Source organism: Zingiber officinale, chromosome 9B (assembly GCF_018446385.1).
Source record: "Zingiber officinale cultivar Zhangliang chromosome 9B, Zo_v1.1, whole genome shotgun sequence".
NCBI lineage: Eukaryota > Viridiplantae > Streptophyta > Magnoliopsida > Zingiberales > Zingiberaceae > Zingiber > Zingiber officinale.
The window spans coordinates 109,491,852-109,513,312 of NC_056003.1; the positions used below are offsets into that span (position 1 = coordinate 109,491,852).

The following is a 21,461-nucleotide window of genomic DNA, read 5'->3' on the forward strand; positions in this document are numbered from 1 at the left end:
AAACTTAAAAAATGAAAATCCAATCACCAGAAAATGCAGGCGATTTTACTTGGTTCAGAGCCTTCAGCGACTCCTACTCCAAGACCCAGGTCTCGTAGACCTATTGATGGGTAATCCACTAAAAGCCTCTTCCGGTACCTCCGGAAGAGAGAATCGAGTACAGAGAGAGTTCAGAGAAGTGTAACAGGCTACACTTTCCGTTTGTGGAATTTAAGTACAAATAGAAATCTCGTTACCGACACTTTAGGAATTTATATAAAGACGCTCGTGTGTCGGAGTCGGTCTACTGGTCACGATTGAAAGTCCTTGGAGCAGTCGTTGGACACAGCAACTTTGTAGAAGAGTCGTAGCAGGAGCCCAGAGCAGTTAAACCCTCAAATGGATGTGTAGTAGTTCGTATGTGTGTTGTTGAATGCCTTCTCGAGACAGCCTTATAAAAGGCATGGAAGACGCCTTCCATAACTGTGGAAGGTGGCTCCAATGAGGCAAGATCAATCCCGATCAGCCCGGTGCTTATCCACGACTTCAGTCAAAATTTATCCTACGGAAGACGCCTTCTATAGCCATGGAAGGTACCTTCTATGAACAGTGCGAAGGTGCCTTCACTGCTTGAATGCGCCTTCGGACACTGTTCATCCCAAGGTAATTTTCTTCTGTTTGCCCTGTAAATAATGTTAGTCCAAAATACCCTGTAAAATCAGTATTAGGACAATTTAATAATAATAAAAAGTAGTAATTAGTTCCTGTTCTCACAAGACTAGGAACTAGTCAAGGTCTCAGCTTAGGGATCCCAAATGGACCTAAACTTGACCGACGTCTACTGCCCCTTAACTTACCAGTTTTCCAGACATTCGGTCAGTTCGTCGACCTGTCTGGACTTCATGCCAGCTATTTGGTCGGCCCGTCGACCTAGCTGGACTTCGTACCATCTATCCGATTGGCCCGTCGACTTAGCTGGATTTTGTGCCAGCTATCCGATCGGCCTGTCGACCTAGCTGGACTTCGTACCAGCTATCCAGTCGGCCCGTCGACCTGGCTGGATTTCGTACCAGCTATCCGGTCGGCCCGTCGACCTAGCTGGATTTCGTACCAACTATCCGGTCGGCCCGTCGACCTAGTTGGAATTCCTGCACACTAGATCAAATGGTTAGATCATAACAAGGCCTAACTTAACTTACTTGTCATTCATCAAAACTAGAGTTAGATCGTTAGTGCAAACTGCACCAACATTCTTTAGTTTGCAAACTTCACCGGGATTGTGAGTGACACCTGGTGGAGGCACCATGTAGACTTCTTCTTGAAGATTTTCATTTACAAAAGTATTTTTAACATCCATCTGGAAAATAGACCACTGACAAACTGATGCAACTACAATGAGAGTACGGATAGTAATAAACTTAGAAACTAGAGCAAATGTTTCCTCATAATCTATATCATACTGTTGGGAAAATTCTTTAGCAACCAAACGAGCTTTATTCGGCTCAATTGACCCATCAGATTTAGTTTTGATCTTATACACCTATCGAGAACCAATCACACACTTCCCCAAAGGAAGAGGAACAAGATCCCAAGTACCCGTTTGACATAAAGTAGAAAGTTCTTCAGCCATAGTCTGCTACTAAAGAGGATCAAGGACAACCTTTGTATAACAGGAGGGCTCAGACAATTGGTGAATAGAAGCCAAAAAGAAGAAAAAGAACCAGAATAAGTAGAATACAGAAAATCAGGTAATTGAGTAGACTTACAAGATCGTTGAGGGTAACGAGAAGGAGGATCCGCTATCATAGGAGCATCATAGGAAACAGTAGGAGTTAAGGGATCATCGGGATGCTGATGACCAGAATCTGTATGAGTGTCAATCTTGCAAGTAGCATCATTAGAAGAAGAGGTGCTAGTGTGGTCTAATTGTGGAGAAATATGAGATGATATATCATCAAAGTCAATTAAAAAAGGATCAATATGAGTGAAATCAGATTTTTGAAGATTAGGAGTGTCAGAGGGAATAGAATAGAATAGAATAGAATGTGTTCAAGAAAAATAACATGACGTGAGACATAGAGTTTTTGACTAACCAGATCATAACATCTATATTTCTTTTGACCCTCGCCGTAGCCAAGAAAAACACAAAGAGCGGACCAAGAACTAGCTTACTATGTTCAACATGAGGACGAAGGACAAAACATGTGGATCCAAAAACTCTTAAGACAAAATAATCAAGAACAGAACCATATAGTTTTTCAAAAGGAGACAAACCGAACGTAATAGACGATGGAATTCTATTGATAGAATGGACTACAGTAAGAATAGCTTCATCCCAGAACTCGATAGAAACATATGCAAATAACATGATAGAACGTGTAGTTTCAACAGTATGTCTATGTTTGCTTTCAGCAACACCGTTTTATTCAGGAGTGTCAGTACAAGAACTTTGATGAAGTGTACCATATGAGGCAAGTAGTTTAGAAAAAATATTGGATGTATATTCACCACCCAAATCACATCGAAAGCATTTAATAATAATATTATGTTGAATTTTTACCATGACACAAAATATTTGATAGATACCAAGGAAATCAAAACGATGTTTCATAAGATAAACTCAAGTGTAACAAGTACAATCATCAATAAAAAAATTGTAGTAACAGGATCCATCAGATGTATGAATAGGAGATGGACCCCACACATCAGAATGAACTAACTCAAATGGTGCAAGAGAAATAGAGATACTTTTATAGAAAGGTAAAGCAGAGATTTTGCCAATTTACAAACACAACAATCTAAAATATCATGAGTTTGTAATTTTCACTAGAATCTAAGTATTTCAAATGAGAAGAAGAAATATGTCCAAGCTGAGAATGTCATAAATAAAAATCAGAAGAAGGGAATAGGATGTGTTCAAGAAAAATAACATGATGTGAGACATAGAGTTTTTGACTAACTGGATCATAACATCTATATCTCTTTTGACCCTCACCGTAGCCAAGAAAATACAAAGAGCGGACCGAGAACTAGCTTACTACGTTCAACATGAGGACAGAGGACAAAACATGTGGATCCAAAAACTCTTAAGACAAAATAATCAAGAACAGAACCATATAGTTTTTCAAAATGAGACAAACCGAACGTAATAGAAGATGGAATTCTATTGATAGAATGGACTGCAGTAAGAATAGCTTCATCCCAGAACTCGATAGAAACATATGTAGATAACAGAAGAGAACGTGTAGTTTCAACAATATGTCTATGTTTTCTTTCAGCAACACCATTTTATTCAAGAGTGTCAGTATAAGAACTTTGATGAAGTGTACTATCTGAGGCAAGTAGCTTAGAAAAAAGATTGGATGTATATTCACCACCCAAATTACATCGAAAGCATTTAATAACAATATTATGTTGAATTTTTACCATGGCACAAAACATTTAATATATACCAAGGAAATCAAAATGATGTTTCATAAGATAACCCCAAGTGTAACAAGTACAATCATCAATAAAAAAATAATATAGTAACGGGATCCATCAGATGTACGAATAGGAGATGGACCTCAGACATCAAAATGAACTAACTCAAATGGTGCAAGAGAAATAGAGATACTTTTATAGAAAGGTAAAGCAGAGAATTTTGCCAATTTACAACCATAACAATCTAAAATATCATGAGTTTTTAATTTTCTCTAGAAGCTAAGTATTTTAAATGAGAAGAAGAAATATGCCCAAGATGAGAATGTCATAAATAAAAATTAGAAGAAGTAGAGCTTAACCAAAAGGATGACATATCAACACTAGAAGCTGCAACATTCAAAACTTTCAACTTTTCTAATACATATAGTCCCTCTGCCTACGACCTATCCCAATCAGCTTCTGGGATCGTGGATCCTGCACATAACAAGAAGATTAAGTAAAAGAAACTAACAAACTAGAATCACATAATTGACCATCGAGATAAGATTCAAAGTAAGATTAGGGATATGTTATACATTAGCCAAAGATAAATTAGACGTACAAATAGAGGCAACACCAGTTAATGACATGGGAGAACCATCAGCAGTCATGACCGACACAGAAGGAGATGAATTTATAGATATAAAATAATTGATATTAGGCGACATATGATGTGAATCTTCAAAATCAAGGATCCAAATAGGGGAATGTATATCTGAGGTACCACTAAAGGATAAACCCACCTGAGAAAAGGAAAACATGGCATACAGCTGAGATGCAAGAAACTTCTGAAACTGTTATGTAAGAGCAACAATTATTGTATTGGATGATTGAGTTACTCCAGAGTTTGTAAGAGGAATTGTTGCTACCATGTTGGGTGCTCCAAGTTTAAGGAATCATTGTTGTGGTTGACTACCGAATTTCCATGGAGATGGCAGAATCAATGGTCACATTTTTTAGTCGTCAGGTGAACTTAAAGAACTCAAAATCCGATCTCCACCGTTCAAAATGTAGCCCTGGATATGAGGAATGCTCTCTCAAAGTTTCAAGGCGATCCAACGGTTGAAACTCAAGACAATACAATTCTTCTATAGTCATTTCAAAAAATTTTGAAAATAAAACTATTCCACGGTACACCAAGAGAGGAGATGAGGAGATGGATTGACTCTGATACCATGTGAACAAAGCAAAGAACACAAATAGAGTATAAAAGTGGCAAAAAGGTGGAACCGCCACCCTAGCGGCCCCCTGGCCCCGGCCCCACAAGATTCCAAAGGGACAAATAGAGTGTAAAAGGTAACACAAAGAGAAGGAGAGAGAAAGAGGTAGCTGCAAAAGGAGGTTAGCAAATTGTATTGAAAAAACTTAGGTTTACAAAGGAAAAATAAATATAAATAGATAATTAAGTAATAACAAAAAACTAATCTATCCTTATATAATAATAATTTATTATATATTAATAGAGACGACGTTTTACGATAATGACTCTTTCGTTGCAATTAGGTACATTATCGTCGTTGTTTATGTACTTGATTTGTATGTTATGTTTTCAATGAAACTAGATTTGTGTTCTTATAGTTCCTATTATTCGAGTTCCTGTTGGTTTGTTGAATTGAGATTAGGGATTTCAAGAATGAACATGACACAGAAGCGATTTGAATCGATCAGGTCAATCGATTAGTAATTTTTTGCTAATTGATTGACAGGCTTATAATCACACATATATTCAATTGTAGACGCCTTCACCAATCGATTGATGGACTTGAAATTGAGCATAGAAAGCATCGGCTGACAAATCGATTGGTGATACTAATTGATTGTCATGATTCAACAATCGATTAATACATGTGTTGTCGAATACAGAAAGTCTATGATCGACAACACGTTATTGTAGTCTTCACACATCGGAATATGGATTCATAACATTATGTTGAGTATTATTTTTTTGTTAGGAAAATACAAGGGCATTTACATGGATCGTATTTATCTATGTCGAAGTAAAGAATATTGACCTAGTAGTACAAATAATATTATAGTTTTACTTTCCCCTGGGTTGTGTAGTTTGATAGGTGAAAGAAGGTATGCATTGAGTCTAGACACAATGAAAAGGTGAAAAATAAATGCAAGTGCAAGCAATTTGACCATAATAGGTCTTGTAAAATGGCACCAGCTCTACCTGCTCGTTCTTGAAATGTAAGTGTAAGAATAACAAACATTAACTATGTTGTAAGCGAAATTAAAAAAATTATTACAAGTGCTTACGTTGTTTAGATTTTCTATCTGTGATAATCTTCATATTTTATTGCAAATATGTTTACATTGTATATAGTTGTTATGTTCGTGATTTACTTGGATGTGTTTTTGTTTTGTAAACTATGTGTTATATTGAATTGTCTTTAAAATTAGGATGGCGTTGGGTTTTGAAGTACAACAACTGTGCTGGTTTTTGAATTCCAATACCAACATGGTGTTGGTTTGGATGGACGTAACCTCTCTTTCAAGAAAGACGAGAGAGGAAAGATAATTAAATGAGAGAGGAAAAAAAAAAAAGGGTAAAAAACGAGGAGTGATGTTGATGGGATGGGTAAAATGAAAATTAGATAAACCTTTTGGTAAAAATGAAATCTAAGTATATCTTTTCGACATTTGGAAATCTTAGATGCACTCTTTGGATAATTACCTTATAAGAAAGTACGGATTTTATATTAGGTTGGGCTCCAAAGCAATAATTATTTTCAAAAAACTAGTTGGCCCTTGCTTGCTGGCTCATTCTCGTTCACAAGTCCATTAACTTCAAAGTCGACGTCCATTTATTAGATTTTGTCCCCCCATTGATCTCCACAAGTCAAACGAAAACCATAAACAAAGAGGTACTAATAGTACAATATAGCCATTCCTTTTATTCAACTTGTGCCATGACAAATCTACAAGATCGATGTCAACTAAAACAAAACATAGTTACTGAGTCCATGAAGTCAAAACCATATTTACCAGCAATCTAACTGCTTGTTAGCATTAGCAACATTCGAACAGGCACTTGAGCACGCCAGAATGCTGCAATAAGAACCATTCCCAACTTAATCACCACTCGGAGTTCAGAGATTGCCTGCTGAAGAAACTTCAGAGTCAGATCGAGGGTTGCAAGCAACCATCAGCACAAGGCAATGGCTTGCTCGGCCGCAGTAGACTTCACGAAGCAGAATTTTGCTGGCTCATATAGCCCGCGAACCGACAATACTGTGCTGCTATAGAGGCGCTGCTTAAACAAGTGGAGGGCTTCCCGCATCCAATCATATCGACAAAGTTTATAGGCATCCGCCACAGTCACCTGTTCCAAGGCCAGTGGTTTTAGAACCGGCAAACTTCTGTATTGTTGTTATTGATAGCCTACTACTGGAGAGAGGGAAAAAAGGCACTTACCCACTTCCTGCCATGTACTTGTTGCTCAGGCCAGTAGTCGAGTTCTTCTGTTACCTTGAGAGCAAACATGTAACCTTTACAACCTCCTTCCTGGCTGCAACTGACCTGACTGCTCTTGCTTCTAAATACCCATTGACCAAGCTCAATTTCCTAACATAAATGATAAAATCCCATATGAGCATCACAAACAATTGAACAAAATATATTAAAAAAATAGTTGAATCGGCAGATTGGTGATCAGAAATACACCCAAGGGAGATGAAATATCAGAATTATTTATTTATTTATTTGTCAATTTGTGGTTTGAATGCTTTATATACATGCCAAGTTGGCGATAGCTACAAACTATTAAATTTAGTCGGCAATGCTCTCTAATGACACTAGAATAAAGTGCTAGGAAGTTGCTTAGTTTTGGTAATTGATGTGATGTTTTGCACATGTTATGTTCTTAGAAGATTTATTGACAAGTATGCATCTTTCAGACAGGTAATATGTGGGACTGAAACTATAAGAGCATCAGTAGGAGAAGATCACATGTGAGATTCAGTTGGAGGCAAGCGAACAAGAGACATATCACATGAAAAGTAGTTGTGCACCGGCAAATATTGAGATCCCTCCAATTACAAAAAAAAAAGAGAAAAGTAATTGTTGAGAACAAGCTTGTTGGCAATGAAAATGACCACAAATTTACGAGTGGATCTTGCACAAATCATCAAAAATCTAACTTTTTTTTTTCCTATATGCATCAATTAGTATAGATCCCTTTCTCTTCAATTAGGACTACTTTTCATGAAATTCAAGTTTTGCTTATAAGACCATGTCTTCTGCTCGACTTGAAAGAAGAGTTCAAAGATATATTGACGCACAAGACACAGTGAGAAAAACTCAAAAACACATCTTTTTTAGATACAAAAACAGATTGGATTAGCTTTGCTTGCATATATTATTCATTCAATCAACACAAATAGTCACCTGTAGTATTCCCCTAACTCCTGCTTCCTCGAGAGCCTCTCGGCATGCTGCTTCGCTTGCAGTCTCATCTTTCTCCCAGCCACCCTACACCGGAATTTCAATCAGTTCAGTAAGCCATGAATAGCCCCACTCTAGACATCAAGTTAATAAGCAGTGTTTACCTTTGGAAACACAAAATCATGCCGACCAGGTGAACTGATCATGAGAACTTCAAGTTTGTTAATCACATCATGAGATTCAATATCTGCTTCTTCATTTATCTTATAAGGAATGCATCTGAAAGACAAAATATGAAATCAGATAATAAACACGGTAAAAAATTAAAATTAAAATCTCGATATGATTTAGCCATGATTATGTTATTTTTGGATTTTTTTTTTAGCATCATTACAAAGGGGATAAGATTGTACATCATGCTCCAAAGAATTGCTACAACATGTGGACAGGCTACCAAACACTGAACAGTGACAAAGGCTCCCTTATGACGCAACAACAAACAACAAACCGTTGTTATCTAATTTCACAGAGAGGTAAAGAAAGATACAATTATTTCTAAATTTTATCAGGTTGAAGTTTTCTATCAAGAACTAGAAACTATCGGATTTTAGAGAAGGAAAAGCAATATACCCAGCAACAAGCCGGAGATGATCCTCATAACGCTGCAGGTCGCGACCCTTCCGAGCCACCAGAGGGGACGCCATGATTCAGCAACTGAAAGCGTGCAACTTTAAGGAGGATAATAGAGATAACAAAAAGAAGGCAAAATATATCGACCAGATCTAGAACACTCACCAGGGTTTAGAGAATGGTTTTAGGCGAAGAGGAAACCACCTTCTTTTCCAAAGATTACAACTTTCTTAGTCGCTCCTCCTTCCTTTCTCTTCTGGACAAGGCGTCCGGCAAAGCAAACACTAGAGCGTAGGGAAAGCAGGAGATTCTCGAACTGCTCACTGATTGAAGCTGCCGTTGCTGATCTTGTTGCTTTATGCTGCGCCGCACCGTATTTAATGTCGATGGGGTCAAGTAAACGGCCCAAGATCAACTTTTTAGCAATTAAAAATGACTTTTAAAAGTCTAGCACAAAGCAACATCGTCGATTGCGAAAGAACGGAACCGCTATCAGAACCCAAATTGGGAGCTGCGAGAAGAAGAAGATGGTGAGACGCAAAGGCGCGATGGGATTCGAAAACAAATGCTCGCCGCAATCCTCCGCTTTCCCAAATTCAATAAAAACAGAGGGTAGATAAATGCTCGCCGCAATCCTCCGCTTTCCCAAATTCAATAAAAACAGAGGGCAGAAAAATGCTCATATTTTTCTTATCGTCAAAATATACTATCCATATCAGTTATTCAATTTAAAAAATTTATTTTAAATTTTAAATAAAATAATAGAAAAAATCTTCAGTGCACTATTTATTTTTTAAATTTAAAATTAATAAATAATAATTTTTTAAATTTAAATAATAAAATCTCTACCTAAAAGTAAAATAATATCTTTCTTTTTAATCCCTCTTCTTCCATTTTTTTTTCCATCTCTCTACTTCTATTCATTTCATAATTATAGTATTAAATTATCTCCTCGAATGGGTCTAGTAATTAGCACATGAGGTGTTGTCACCATAAGATCTGGGGTTCAAATCTCGATATAGCCGAGGTAAATGTCTCCCTTATGTGCTAATCACTATTCCAAAGATTAGTAGTCGTTCATGATTTACCTCCTCCGTATTAGTTCTGGGATAAATTGGTAGGGGTGCTGAGGCGTATTCACCTTTTATCATCATAATTATAGTATAAAATAAAAAATAATAATAATAATAATTTTAAAATATTGATGTAATATGTAGCTAAAAATAATGGTTAAAAAATTTAAGTAAATTATTTATTTTAAATTTTAGATAGAGTCACAAGAAACTAATATGAATATTCTTATATTTTACATCTATCTTAATTTTAGTATTATTATAATAATTATAATTATGTACGTTAAAGTGACTCATTCTATAAAATGAAGTGAATAGGTCAGACAAATCCAACGCGCTCTGAGTAGGAGAAATTTAATTTTCAATAGCTACTTGTCTAGTATCTATAATTCTAATAATAAAATTGAAATAATTTTAATGATTAATTTAATTAAAAATAGGTATTTGTATTAAATTAATAAAAAAATCTATATATAATAATTTAAAATAAATTTAGTTTGAAAATATTTTAAAATAAAAAAAATAAAATGTCTAAATAATATTTTTATATTAAAAAATATTATTTTAATAATAATACAAATAAGAATTGTGTTTTTGATTTTTTTTCCTAAACTAGTCATCAAAATTATAATCATTACATGCAAAAGGATAAGCACAAAAATAAAAAAATTAATAGGAGCCTCTCATTTTTATTATTATCCCATTTAAAAAAATTAAAATGATATCTTATTTTATTTTTTTGTTTAAATAATATTTTTTTCTATTATAATGGCCATAACTATTTTGAATAATTTTGATCTAATTATTTTTTATATAATTGTGAGTTTTATGGATATTTTTTCTAAATAGGCAGGCCATTTTAATTTTTTTTATTAAAAAGCGCCCCATCCTATCAACAATACCCTTTCTCATTATTATTTCTTACTAAAATTTTGAATTGATTAATTATAATTTTATAATTATTATAATATATATTTAATCTATTTAAAAAAATTTATCAACCTTTTTAATCCAAAACTTGATCACCGAGCCACACAAACCCAATCTTCTTTGGTAGGTTCGGCAGCCGAAACGTAACTACGAAATTATCGATTTACCTTGCAGGTTTTTTGTTTTTAATCCAGATGTCTTATTTTTTTAAATTGATTAATTTTAAAAATGATTGATTCTATTAAAAAAATATTAGAATAAATTTAAAAAGGTACTACCACTCACATATCGGTTAGAAAAGTCAAGAGCTCCACTTCAATTCGTGGCACACCTCTGCCACAGCGTCCTGTCACATTAATAATAAAATAAATAAATAAATGATTGGGGGAGAGAAGGATGAAAACAATGGCATTCTGGTCGTTCTGCTTTCTGATCAGAGAAAGCAGTTGGAGAAAATTTACAAACTTTGATATCCGGTGCCACGTAACTTTGAGGATCGACATTTGTTGACCACTCGACTAATCATCAATAATACTCCCGTGTTTTGCCACAATTAATACTCCCGTGTCAAGGTTGAATTAACTAGTATGAAATAGAATTATTATAATAAGATAAACTTTGAATCTAAGTAAAATTGAGAAAAAAAATTTCTCAATTATAATTTTTTTAATTTATCTTCTTATAAATTATTATAAGGCGGATCGTATAAAATTACTGAGATGATAGATTTCACCTAGGGCGGAGCTATCCTTGAGTTAGGGTGGATTCCAGTTCTATCCATTTTTAAAAATTTGCAACTAAAATTTTATTTTAGCCACATCTTCATTTTATTTTAGTTTATATAGTTTATAGTATTTTCATTTCAATCCTTATTTCTCATAATTGAATTGTCAAAAATTTTAATTAAATCTAAATTTCTTTTATTTGATGCTTCATCTCCCTACATGTATCGGATGGGTCTAGTGGCTAGCACATGAGTGTTGTCATAATGAGATCTAAGGTTCGAATCTCAGTAAATCCGAAGTAAATACCTCCCTTATGTGCTAGTCATTATTCCAAAGGCTAGTAGCCACCCGTGATTTACCTCCTCCGTGTTGGCCTTGGGACGGGTTGGCAGGGATGCTGGGGGTGAGCGTATTCGTCTTTTGCCACAATGTATTGCTCTATCTGCCCCATGAGCAACCGGTACCGCCGTCTTCCTTGTCCCTCCTCGCATGTGTCTAGTCGTGGCATGACCTGTATAATCACGGCAAACCTTCTCCTTATTAGTGCGCTATATCTGAGACATTGTCACAGCTACAGCCACAATCTGTCATCGCTACCTTCCTCTCTGACCACCACGAAATCACATTCATTGCTACAATTAAGTGAAAACAAAAATTAATTAGATTTTCTTTCATTTTTCTCTAAGAAAACGAAAAAGATCGAAAGCACCATTCAAATTTGTTCCCTTTGCCTTTTCCCATCCGAATAATAGTCGCGTGGAAAGGGAAAGTGACAATTAAACTCTCAGTATGTCAAATAATAATGTCCAATTCAATCTGCTCTTAACTCATTTAACCATTGAAGTGTTTGAGATTTATACGTCCTAGGGAATGCTATAATAGAACGGAGGATTAATTTTGTATGGATACATATTCTTACGAAAACAATCCTCTCTATCTCATTAACTATGACAGTCAGTTATAAATTGGCCTCGTAATTTATCTTTATTTATGATACGATGATATAGGAAGGTCCACCTTATATGAGGTCAACTACCAAAGTCGAGATCAAAGTACAGGTGATCAACGTCAAAGTGTCAAAGGGTTGAATGAAGGACGATTGCAATGACTGATTGGGACAATCAATGCCCGACTGGCGAGAAACATATTCGAGCGAGTCAATTGTCTAGCTCGGATACTATAGCAAGATAGCTAGACGCTCAATGTTGAGCAATAGGACGCTAAAAAGACCGGAGAGTTTGTCCGAACGGGAGGGGTACGTTACTACACTTAGTCACCACAGGGAAGAGCAGTTGACGTCAGCAAAAGCGGAAGTATCCCGACCGAGCGGCTACCTCGCTCGGCCAAGCAACGGGATCATTGATGTATGCCTCGATATCCTCTGGAAGATAGTGTCGCTGACACCATGCATGGACAACAGGCAGATTGTACAACAGAAGTTTTTACTGTCTTGTCAAGGACATACATGCCCTGTTAAGGTATGGTGTCAGAGGTACTTTCCTGGCATGTCCCTTCATAGGGCATATTGGAGAACATGCCCATGCCTTGAGGAGCGTACACGTCGCCCACTAGGACTCTATATAAAGGGGGGTCATCACCGACAGAGGTACGCGTTATTCACTGTTTGCGCTAGAGTCACTGTTGCTCCACTTTCTTTCACTATTCCGGTGACTGACTTAAGCATCGGAGGGCCAACGCCGGGGACCCCTTTCCTGGCTCGGCACTAACGTTACTTGTTTTGCAGAGCGGAGCGAGGTCTATAGTCAATCAACGAAGCCGCCACATCCCCAGCTTTTCACCTTCCCGCTTTCAGACAGGATCAATTTATATAATCTAGAAACAAACTATAAAAAAATATCTAAATAAGTGTTGGACAAAACAATCTACCAGAGATTTTAGGAATTTAGCCGAATTTAAATATACAAACTTAAATTTAACTTATCTATTCAAATGACCTGAACTGATAATCTCAGACTGCCAGTAGGGGATGGTGTCTGCTAAGTGCCGAATGCAGGTTTCACAGTGGCCGAGCAAGCCGAGCGAACTTCTAGCAAGAGTTTAGTCGGGAGAGCGAACTGAGCGATTGGCCGGGCGAGAGACCGGCCAGGCGAATTAGTCGAGCAAGTAGACGGCCGAGCAAGCTGGGGCTAACCGAGCAAAGAAGCCAAGCGGGTGAGCCAGGTGACCAAGTGAACATGCGGTCGGGCGAGCAAAGGAGCCAAGTGGTCGGTTGGGCAGAGCGACCGATGAGCGACAAGGTGGCCGAACAAACAGGCGACCAGGCGAACAAGTGGTCAATCGAATTGGGTGATCGGCAAGTGAACTGGAGGTTGGCTGGGCAGGAGGCCGACCGGGCGAGCTAAATGATTGAGTGAGTTGGAGGTCGTTCGAGCAACAAGGTCGAGCGAGCGAGCTAGAGCCGGTCAGGCAAAAAGGTCGAGCGAGCAGAGAGAATGAGCGAGGCAGCCGATACGATACATAGTTTCCTTGAAATAGATTTGTCCCACCTCCGACTATGTTTCAAGGCTTTCTCGAGTCGTCTGTTTCCCAGGATACAATGACTAACCATGATTTCCACTAAGCACAGATGATCACGACAAACTGAGTGGTACTCGTATGTTATCATGGGCACTTCGACGAGCAAGAATTGCACAATCGTTTTGATTGTGCATTAATCTTGCTTTAATGCAGAATCTTATTTCACTTGTGCAAATTTTGCCCCGACCAATCTGGCATTCAGCGCGTGCAAGTCGTGCCCGCACACGAGTCAACATGATTTTATGCAATCCGAATCCTAAATTTACACCCTATGCGTGTTCATACGTGAGAGAGAGTCTCTCTATATATTTATTCACATCCTCAAAGTATATAAATCAATATAAACAAATTAATTTACTTTAAAATTATTAATGGAGAACTAAGGTCTCATTTATAATAGAAGCTTTTCTAATCCTGAGCCAAGATCAATTCATACCGGCAATGGATTGATTTGTAAGTGCCAAACAAAAAAAACAAACAAAAACAAAAGTTGACTGCTGTCATTGAGGCGTGGCCAATAGTGAAGACAGATGCTTTTATTGAATTTAATAAAAAATCATTGGTTACAATCTCATAATAATTTTTTTTTATGGATTATCAAAATAAATTAGAAAACGCCATCCATCTAAATAATTAGTAATCTTAAAATTATCATCTCATTTGAAAAAAAACTTCCTATTCCAACTTTAAATACGTAACTAATCAGTTAAGTTTACGTAATTAACCATTTAAAAAACTTGATTATATTGCTGTATCATTGTCCGGCCCCTATATGTTGACCATTTGGCTGGAGGACAAAAGGACATGATTTATATCAGAATTGACAGATTGGATTGTTATCAAAAATGTGTTAGAGTTAGAATAGGAATGGAGGATGGTCTTCAGATTCTGAATAGTGGAATGATGAACGCACAACCCACCCTCCCAGCAAAACTACAAGTTGAAATACTTGTTTAATGCATGCTAAATTTGAACGCGTCCACAGGAATGCGACAAGTGGATTAGAGCGTTCGTTATTGCACCCAAAATTCCAGATAACATGTTGAGCAATTTGATCGGCTGATGTCGATATTTGTATATAATTTAACTTTGTAAAAAAAATAAAATTAATTTATGTTTTCCTCAGCAACAATACAATATGAGCATGATTGCATGCAGCTAAATAAGATAAGGACCAAGCAGCCCCTGGCGTGGTGCTACGATAAAACTATTCGAGCGGTAGACTTGCAGTCAAGCTTTTGTTTCTCTTCCTTTGTTACATGTGTTAAACGATTGCAATAGATGCCCTCAACTCTCTGCGGTAAATTAAACCTTGAAGAAACCAATGGATATGATACGGTAATGAAGGTGGATTCCGAAGCGAGTCAAAATTCAAGAGGTTGTCTGCATGACATGGTAGTTAAAGTTGAAAAGATAGTGAACATTCCGAGTTAAGGTGTATTTTTATTTATATTGAGAGTTTATTTGATTGGACTCTCTGGTTGGGCGGGCCTTGGGCCCCAAACCTAAGTAATGAGAAAGTGCGAAGTTAAGTATTAACGGATTTGATCGAATGCTCCCGTCAATAGGATATATAGCCCGATCGGACATACTAGATACTTGGTCCACCTAAGTGAAGGTTGAGTCACCGATTGTATTCACCAAAGATGGTATATAATTTTACACACTCATCGCTATTGTTCTTTTCACTATTCATTCCCAGAAATTAATCACTGACTTGAATGTCGGAGGGCCAACATCGAAAACGCCTTCCCTGGCCCGATCACTAATGCTTTTCTTGCACACAAGAGCACTTGGGAGTTACTTGGACATAGTGAAGAGTCTTCATTTAGTCCACACCAGAGCCACGTGTCCAACATTTCATCTCCACTGATTTCAGACATGATCATATTTGACGTCGTTTGTGGGAACTTCGCCTGTATATGAAACATGAGGATGGACAAGCTTGGACGATTCACCACCGTAACACTGTCGCAAGAAGATTTAGAACTATTGATAGCTACCCGAGCAGCTAAAATGGTACAGTAGCAACAAGCAGCGACCAAAAGCCATCTCCCGAACAAGCTGATTGTATCTATGGTCGGTCATTAGACCGAGCGAGGTACTCGAATGAAAGGCTCGACCAGGTTCCAATCGATCCAGCCTCCCTTGGTTGCCTTCCCGCAAGTACATATGCATCTGACCAGCTTCCCGATCGTGCCCCCATCACTAATTGCGTATCACCGGGGGTTATTCCGCACGCCTCTTGATGGCATGGGGCGAGCGAATAGGCCTCAAGGCTCATTTTCATAAAATGAGCCCACCCACGACCATCATAAAGGCAAAGCCCCAGTAACTAGTAGCTCTCCCGAGTGAGTGAGCATGCTTATCTCCCATGAAATCTTGGAGGATAAACTGTCCACTCATTTTTGACCGTTCTTGATCAAAGAATATAGAGGGGTGACCGACCCAGAGGATCATTTACTCAAATTTAAAAACGCGACTATCCTCCATCAATATATGGACGGGGTCAAGTGTCAAGTATTTCTCAAGACTCTGTCTGGTATGACACAGAGGTGATTTAACCGACTCCCGAGTAGTCCATATGTTGTTTCAAAGACTTTCGCAAAGCTTTTCTACATTACTTTGCTAGTAGCTGTCGTTATCATAAGACGACATTAAGCATTTTTTTCTCTTAAGGAAGGGCCCAAGGAGCTGTTGAGGGCATATATAAAAAAAATTAACCAAATGATCATGAACGTCCCCTCAACCACTCCAGAGATTTTAGTAAGTGATTTTTTTTCCAAGGGCTCACAGATTGAGAGTTCTTACAATCTCTCATTAAGAAACCTCCGAAGGATTTTGATCATCTACTCAGATAAGCTAGCAAATACATCAACGTCGAAGAAGCTCAATTCATCCAGAAGAAGGAGGTGGCTCTTGCTGCTCCCGCCATTGTGTCCGAGTGTCGAGTGCTTCCCTCTACTTTGCTGCCTAAGGGGCCCCGACCGTGCCATCAGCCACAACATCATGAGCCAAGACCACAGGCAATTCAACATGTGGAAGTTGAGCGAACACGCTTCCTCGAGCCTCGGCAATGGACTCTTATGTTTTGTACCTACCATCGCTTATGAACCCATAATACAGAAGATTGCTACCATTTTAATCAAGAGCAACGCCGACCAGACAATCAAGGGTTTCTCTAGTGATCCCCTTCCCCTGACCATCAGTGTCATTGTCGACCGAACGGGCTTCCAGGTTGAAGTCCAGTACGGGTCGATCGAAACCAACAAAGGCCCCAACCAAGAAATAACCAAGCACCGACTCCGGCTACTACCAAACAACCTCCGCGCCGACCCACCTGGGAGGAAGAAAATCATAGTAATGTCGCTTGGGGCGACATCGATATGATAGTGGGTGGTCCAATCGATGGTGATTCCAACTGGGCCAGAAAATCATATGTACGTCGACTAGAGATCCACGCGGTCGAGTGTAGTCAGGAGAAAGCACAAGGACCAGAAATTAGTTTCTGTCTGAGAGACTTAGAAGGAGTGGAGATACCCCATGATGATACCTTGATCATTAAAGTTGTGATCGCTAACTAAAATATTCATTGTACTTTTGTTGACACAGGCAACTCGGTCAACATCATTTCTAAGAAGGCATTCAAGCAGCTTTAAATAGATAAGAGTGAGCTCCGGCCAATAACAACGCCCATGTATGAGTTTACTGGTAATAAAGTGTAGCTGATCGGACAAATCTGACTAGCTATCTCTCTAGGGGAAGAGCCACTCATAAGGACCTTCAGCCTATAATATCATTTTAGGTCGACCAACACTAAATGAGTTTCAAGCCATCGTCTCAACATTTTGCTAGAAATTTAAGTTCCTAGTAGACGACTTGGTCGGTGAGGTAAAATGAGATAAGCTTGTAGCCCACAAGTGTTGTGGAAGTAGTGAGAGCATAAGCCTGTGCTGCCTAGAAAGCTCCACAGTTGGAAGTTAACACCATTCAAGAAACTCCTCCGACCTTAGTTTATGAAGAAAAAGAGAAAGTGCAAATCAATCCTAGCCAACTAGAGGTCGTCACTCAAGTAGCCGCCGATCTGAACCAAGAGAGCAAAGTAGAGTTGATGACCTATTTGACGTGCAACAATGATGTCTTCACTTAGACACCCCAAGAACTCACGGGTATTTCACCAACAGTGATGGAGCACACATTGCATGTCAACCTAGATGTTTGTTGAGTCAAACAAAGGAAAAAAGACTTCAGAGCCAAGCAAAATCAAATTATCCGGGCGAAGGTGGATAGACTACTTGAAGCTAGGCATATTTGTGAAATTTAATTCCCGAGCCGACTAGCTAATGTGATGCTAGTGTCGAAGCCCCGTAACAACAAATGGTGGGTCTGCGTGAACTTCAAAAATTTAAACAAGGTATGCCCAAAAGATTATTATTCCCTACCATACATTGATCAAGTGATAGACTCGACTACTGGATGCAAATTAATATGCATGTTGGAAGTATACCAAGGCTACCACCAGGTCCCGCTTGCCAAGGAAGACCAAGAAAAGATTAGCTTTATCACTGCTGAAGGAATATACTGTTATAATGTTATGTCGTTCGGACTAAAGAATGCAGAAGCAACCTATCAACGACTTATAAACAAGGTGTTCCAAAGGTAGATCGGCAGAAATATGGAAATATATATTGATAACATTCTAATCAAGTCTCTCCGAGCTGCTGATTTATGCGATGATATAGAGGAGACGTGTCAAATCCAAAGAAAGTATGGATTCAAGCTCAACCCAACAAGTGTGTATTTGGAGCTAAGAGTGGATGCTTCCTCGACTATATCTTAACCGAGAAAGGAATCGAAGCCAACCGAAGCAAGATGAAGGACCTCCAATATATGCCACCGCCACACAATCTGAAGGAGGCACATCGCCTGACCAGACGAATCTTGACTCTATCCCGTTTCATATCAAGATCATCTGATCGGAGCTTACCTTTCTTCAAAATACTTTATCGGGCTACAAAATTCCAGCAAGACACTGAATGTGATAAAGTGCTGGAGGATCTTAAAAATTATCAAAAAAATCTCCACTTTCAATTTCTTTTCACATTCATCTGCGATGAAGAAAAATAGATGTTTGAACAAAAACCCCACTCTAGCTAGAAAATAAAAATTGACAAAGAAACAAGAAGAGACTTTCCAGTATCATAATCTTCATGTTCTAGCTCCACATGGGGGGAGTAGTCCGATAACTTCTGTATCACAATGTTTGCCATGCCATTAAACACTCCAACATTTTCTTCAACCTGCAAAAGTAGATGTTTGAAGAAAAATCAAAACATAGTGTCTTGTGTATAAATGAAGACAAATATTCAAGTAACCTGGTGTACAGTTAGCATAAAATTGTTTTAAAAAATTGTAGAGCTGAAAGCAACCTCAGTCACCCTATGAAATTTAATCAATGTAGACAATTATATTTTATCACACATAAGAGATGTAAATCTTACCATCAAATCAGTAGCTCGGGTTAGGTATACAATATCCAAACAAGCAAGAACAAGACCTTCTGTAAAATAATAAGCATAAGATAACCAATGTGAAAGAGCTCATCGTCAAAGTAGGAAATTACCTCTATCTATGACTGGAAGATGTGAAAAATTTTGAAGTTTACTTCTGCCAAAGTAGGAATTACCTCTATCTATGACAGGAAGATTACTTCTGCCACTTTTAACTAAAATGAAAGTCTTTGCTATAGTATTAAATTCAGAAAATGTCAACTAGTTTAGCCGGTAAAATTCAGAATTTCAATTGAAAGCGGAAACCAAAGTAAGATTCTAAGATATTTAGTTAGTTTACACTATGTATATGATGTCTTAAGATAATATATTATATATACACAAATAGCACCTCCTATATATGACCAAATGGTAACACCTAGTTGCTTGGGACAAAAACAAATAACACCTCCTATAGTAAAATGGTAGCAACTAATATAACTAAACGATAACACCTAACATAACAAAACAAAGTAGCAAAAATTCAAACAAGATACATGGTAGATGAAGGAGGCCTTTACACAATTCCTATCTTCCAAAGATAAGGTCACCCTCCATCACTAGTTATGTTCCTCATTTTTTGGTTGGGTTCGATTTTTCAGTAAATCAGTTGGTTCTTCAAATCCCACCTGATTTCATACTTAATCCATCTCTTTCCATCAATTGCCCTTGATTTTTTTTGTTGCTTTCCTGGCTCATCAATCTTATGATTTTGATATGATGTCAGAAAAATCAAACAAACTTAAGTCAGACCAGAATTGGCCAAGTTTTCAATTAAAATCTTAATAGATACTGAAAACCTTAAAGATTACAAAAAGAAGATAAAGTGCACATTTAGAAGTCTTAGAATCAAAATCATAAACTAAAAATTAGGAGCAACAAAGCCTATAGATAGTCGATAAGAAGGGTGCATGTTTTAAAGAGGCCCCTGGAAACATAAATCAAATTTAAAACAATAGACACAAGACAAAATGCTATTGGCTTCGATATATGAAACATGAATAAACTACAATAATTATTGGTGAATCCGTAAGTCATAATGGATAAGGGAGAATGATAGCAGCCAATCAAACGAAATAAACAAAAAGATGCTGAAATTCAAAACAAAGGAAAAAACCTATTAACCATTAACCAAATACTTCAACGAATATCTAAGAAGGGTGTTCTGATTTTGTTGTTGTTGTTTCATTCCCAGTATCCTCCATCTCGTTTTACTTCTTGCTCATTGCATTCATATAACAGGAGCAACAACAAAGTAGACGTCAAAGACATTATTCGTATCAGACATGAGCAATTACGCAAGTCATGAAGGTTTCAAGGAAAAGGTTGCTCAATTGCAACAGTAGGAAGTTCTTATAAGCAACAGATTAACACAAAAAAAAAGCAGCAGTCATTTAATCGAACAGAAGACGAGCAAAGAGATAGCAACACAAACCTTGTTTGCGCAGGGAACCATACGCCTCAGCATGGCGAGGTGGCCGTTTATCCTCTCCCCCGGCCGCCTCTACGCCTTGCTGTGGCTCTTCAGTGCCATGGCCGTCTTCACATCCAGAATCCCTCTACCATCCTTCTTTCCCCAATCGGGAAGGTGCCATCACAAACTCTCTTCTTTCTCCGTCCATCCCAAATGAAGAAGACGGCGAATCCAGGCGAAACCCAGACACCTGGTCATTAGGAAAACCCAGACACCGTGGTCTATGTTTGATCATATAAGGCACTACGCTGGTTCTCCTCCTCCTGTTCTTGCGCTGGGATCGAAGTCGGTGAGAAGGAGCTGGAAAGCGAGCTCGAGGGTGGATCTGTTCTTTGCCCGAGTGCTACGGCGGCGCTCGCGGCCATGGCTAAGGAGCCGGCCGCCGCACCTCACCGCGCCCAGATCTGGCCAGACAGGGGAGGGGAAAGGAGAGGGGAGAATCGGCTAGGCGTCGCTCGCGTGCGGTACAGCGGGAGAGAAGGCTGAGGAGGGAATAAAAAAAATCTCATAAATAATATTTTTCAAAAAGTGTTGTTTTTATTAAAAAAAAAAAAAAGCATCGTTGTCTTCGTTTGAATGTGCAATATAAATTTGATTCAAATTTAACTCTATATGCACAATATTTAAATTTTATTTGATATTTATCTCCATAAACTCACTACTTCCATTAAAAACTTCCTCCTCCTCAAAAATCCATTGGAGGCGAAAAAAT

The 21,461-nt window shown here is 38.0% G+C and overlaps 1 protein-coding gene and 1 long non-coding RNA gene across 2 annotated transcripts; both read right to left on the reverse strand.

Annotated features, from left to right (window-relative positions):
- Positions 1-6,318: 6,318 nt before the first annotated feature.
- On the reverse strand, positions 6,319-9,117 carry LOC122024927 (nudix hydrolase 12, mitochondrial-like). Its single transcript, XM_042583664.1, has 6 exons — positions 8,626-9,117; positions 8,461-8,544; positions 7,995-8,109; positions 7,834-7,917; positions 6,862-7,011; positions 6,319-6,769 (listed from the first exon to the last, which is right to left on the reverse strand). Exons 2-6 carry the CDS (start codon positions 8,532-8,534, stop codon positions 6,593-6,595), a joined length of 600 nt encoding a protein of 199 aa, XP_042439598.1. The 5' UTR covers positions 8,535-8,544; positions 8,626-9,117; the 3' UTR covers positions 6,319-6,592.
- Positions 9,118-18,266: 9,149 nt separating this feature from the next.
- Positions 18,267-21,217, reverse strand: LOC122022584. Its single transcript, XR_006123027.1, has 2 exons — positions 20,711-21,217; positions 18,267-19,026 (listed from the first exon to the last, which is right to left on the reverse strand). It is a non-coding gene; the product is annotated as an uncharacterized LOC122022584 (long non-coding RNA).
- Between the last annotated feature and the right edge of the window lie 244 nt (positions 21,218-21,461).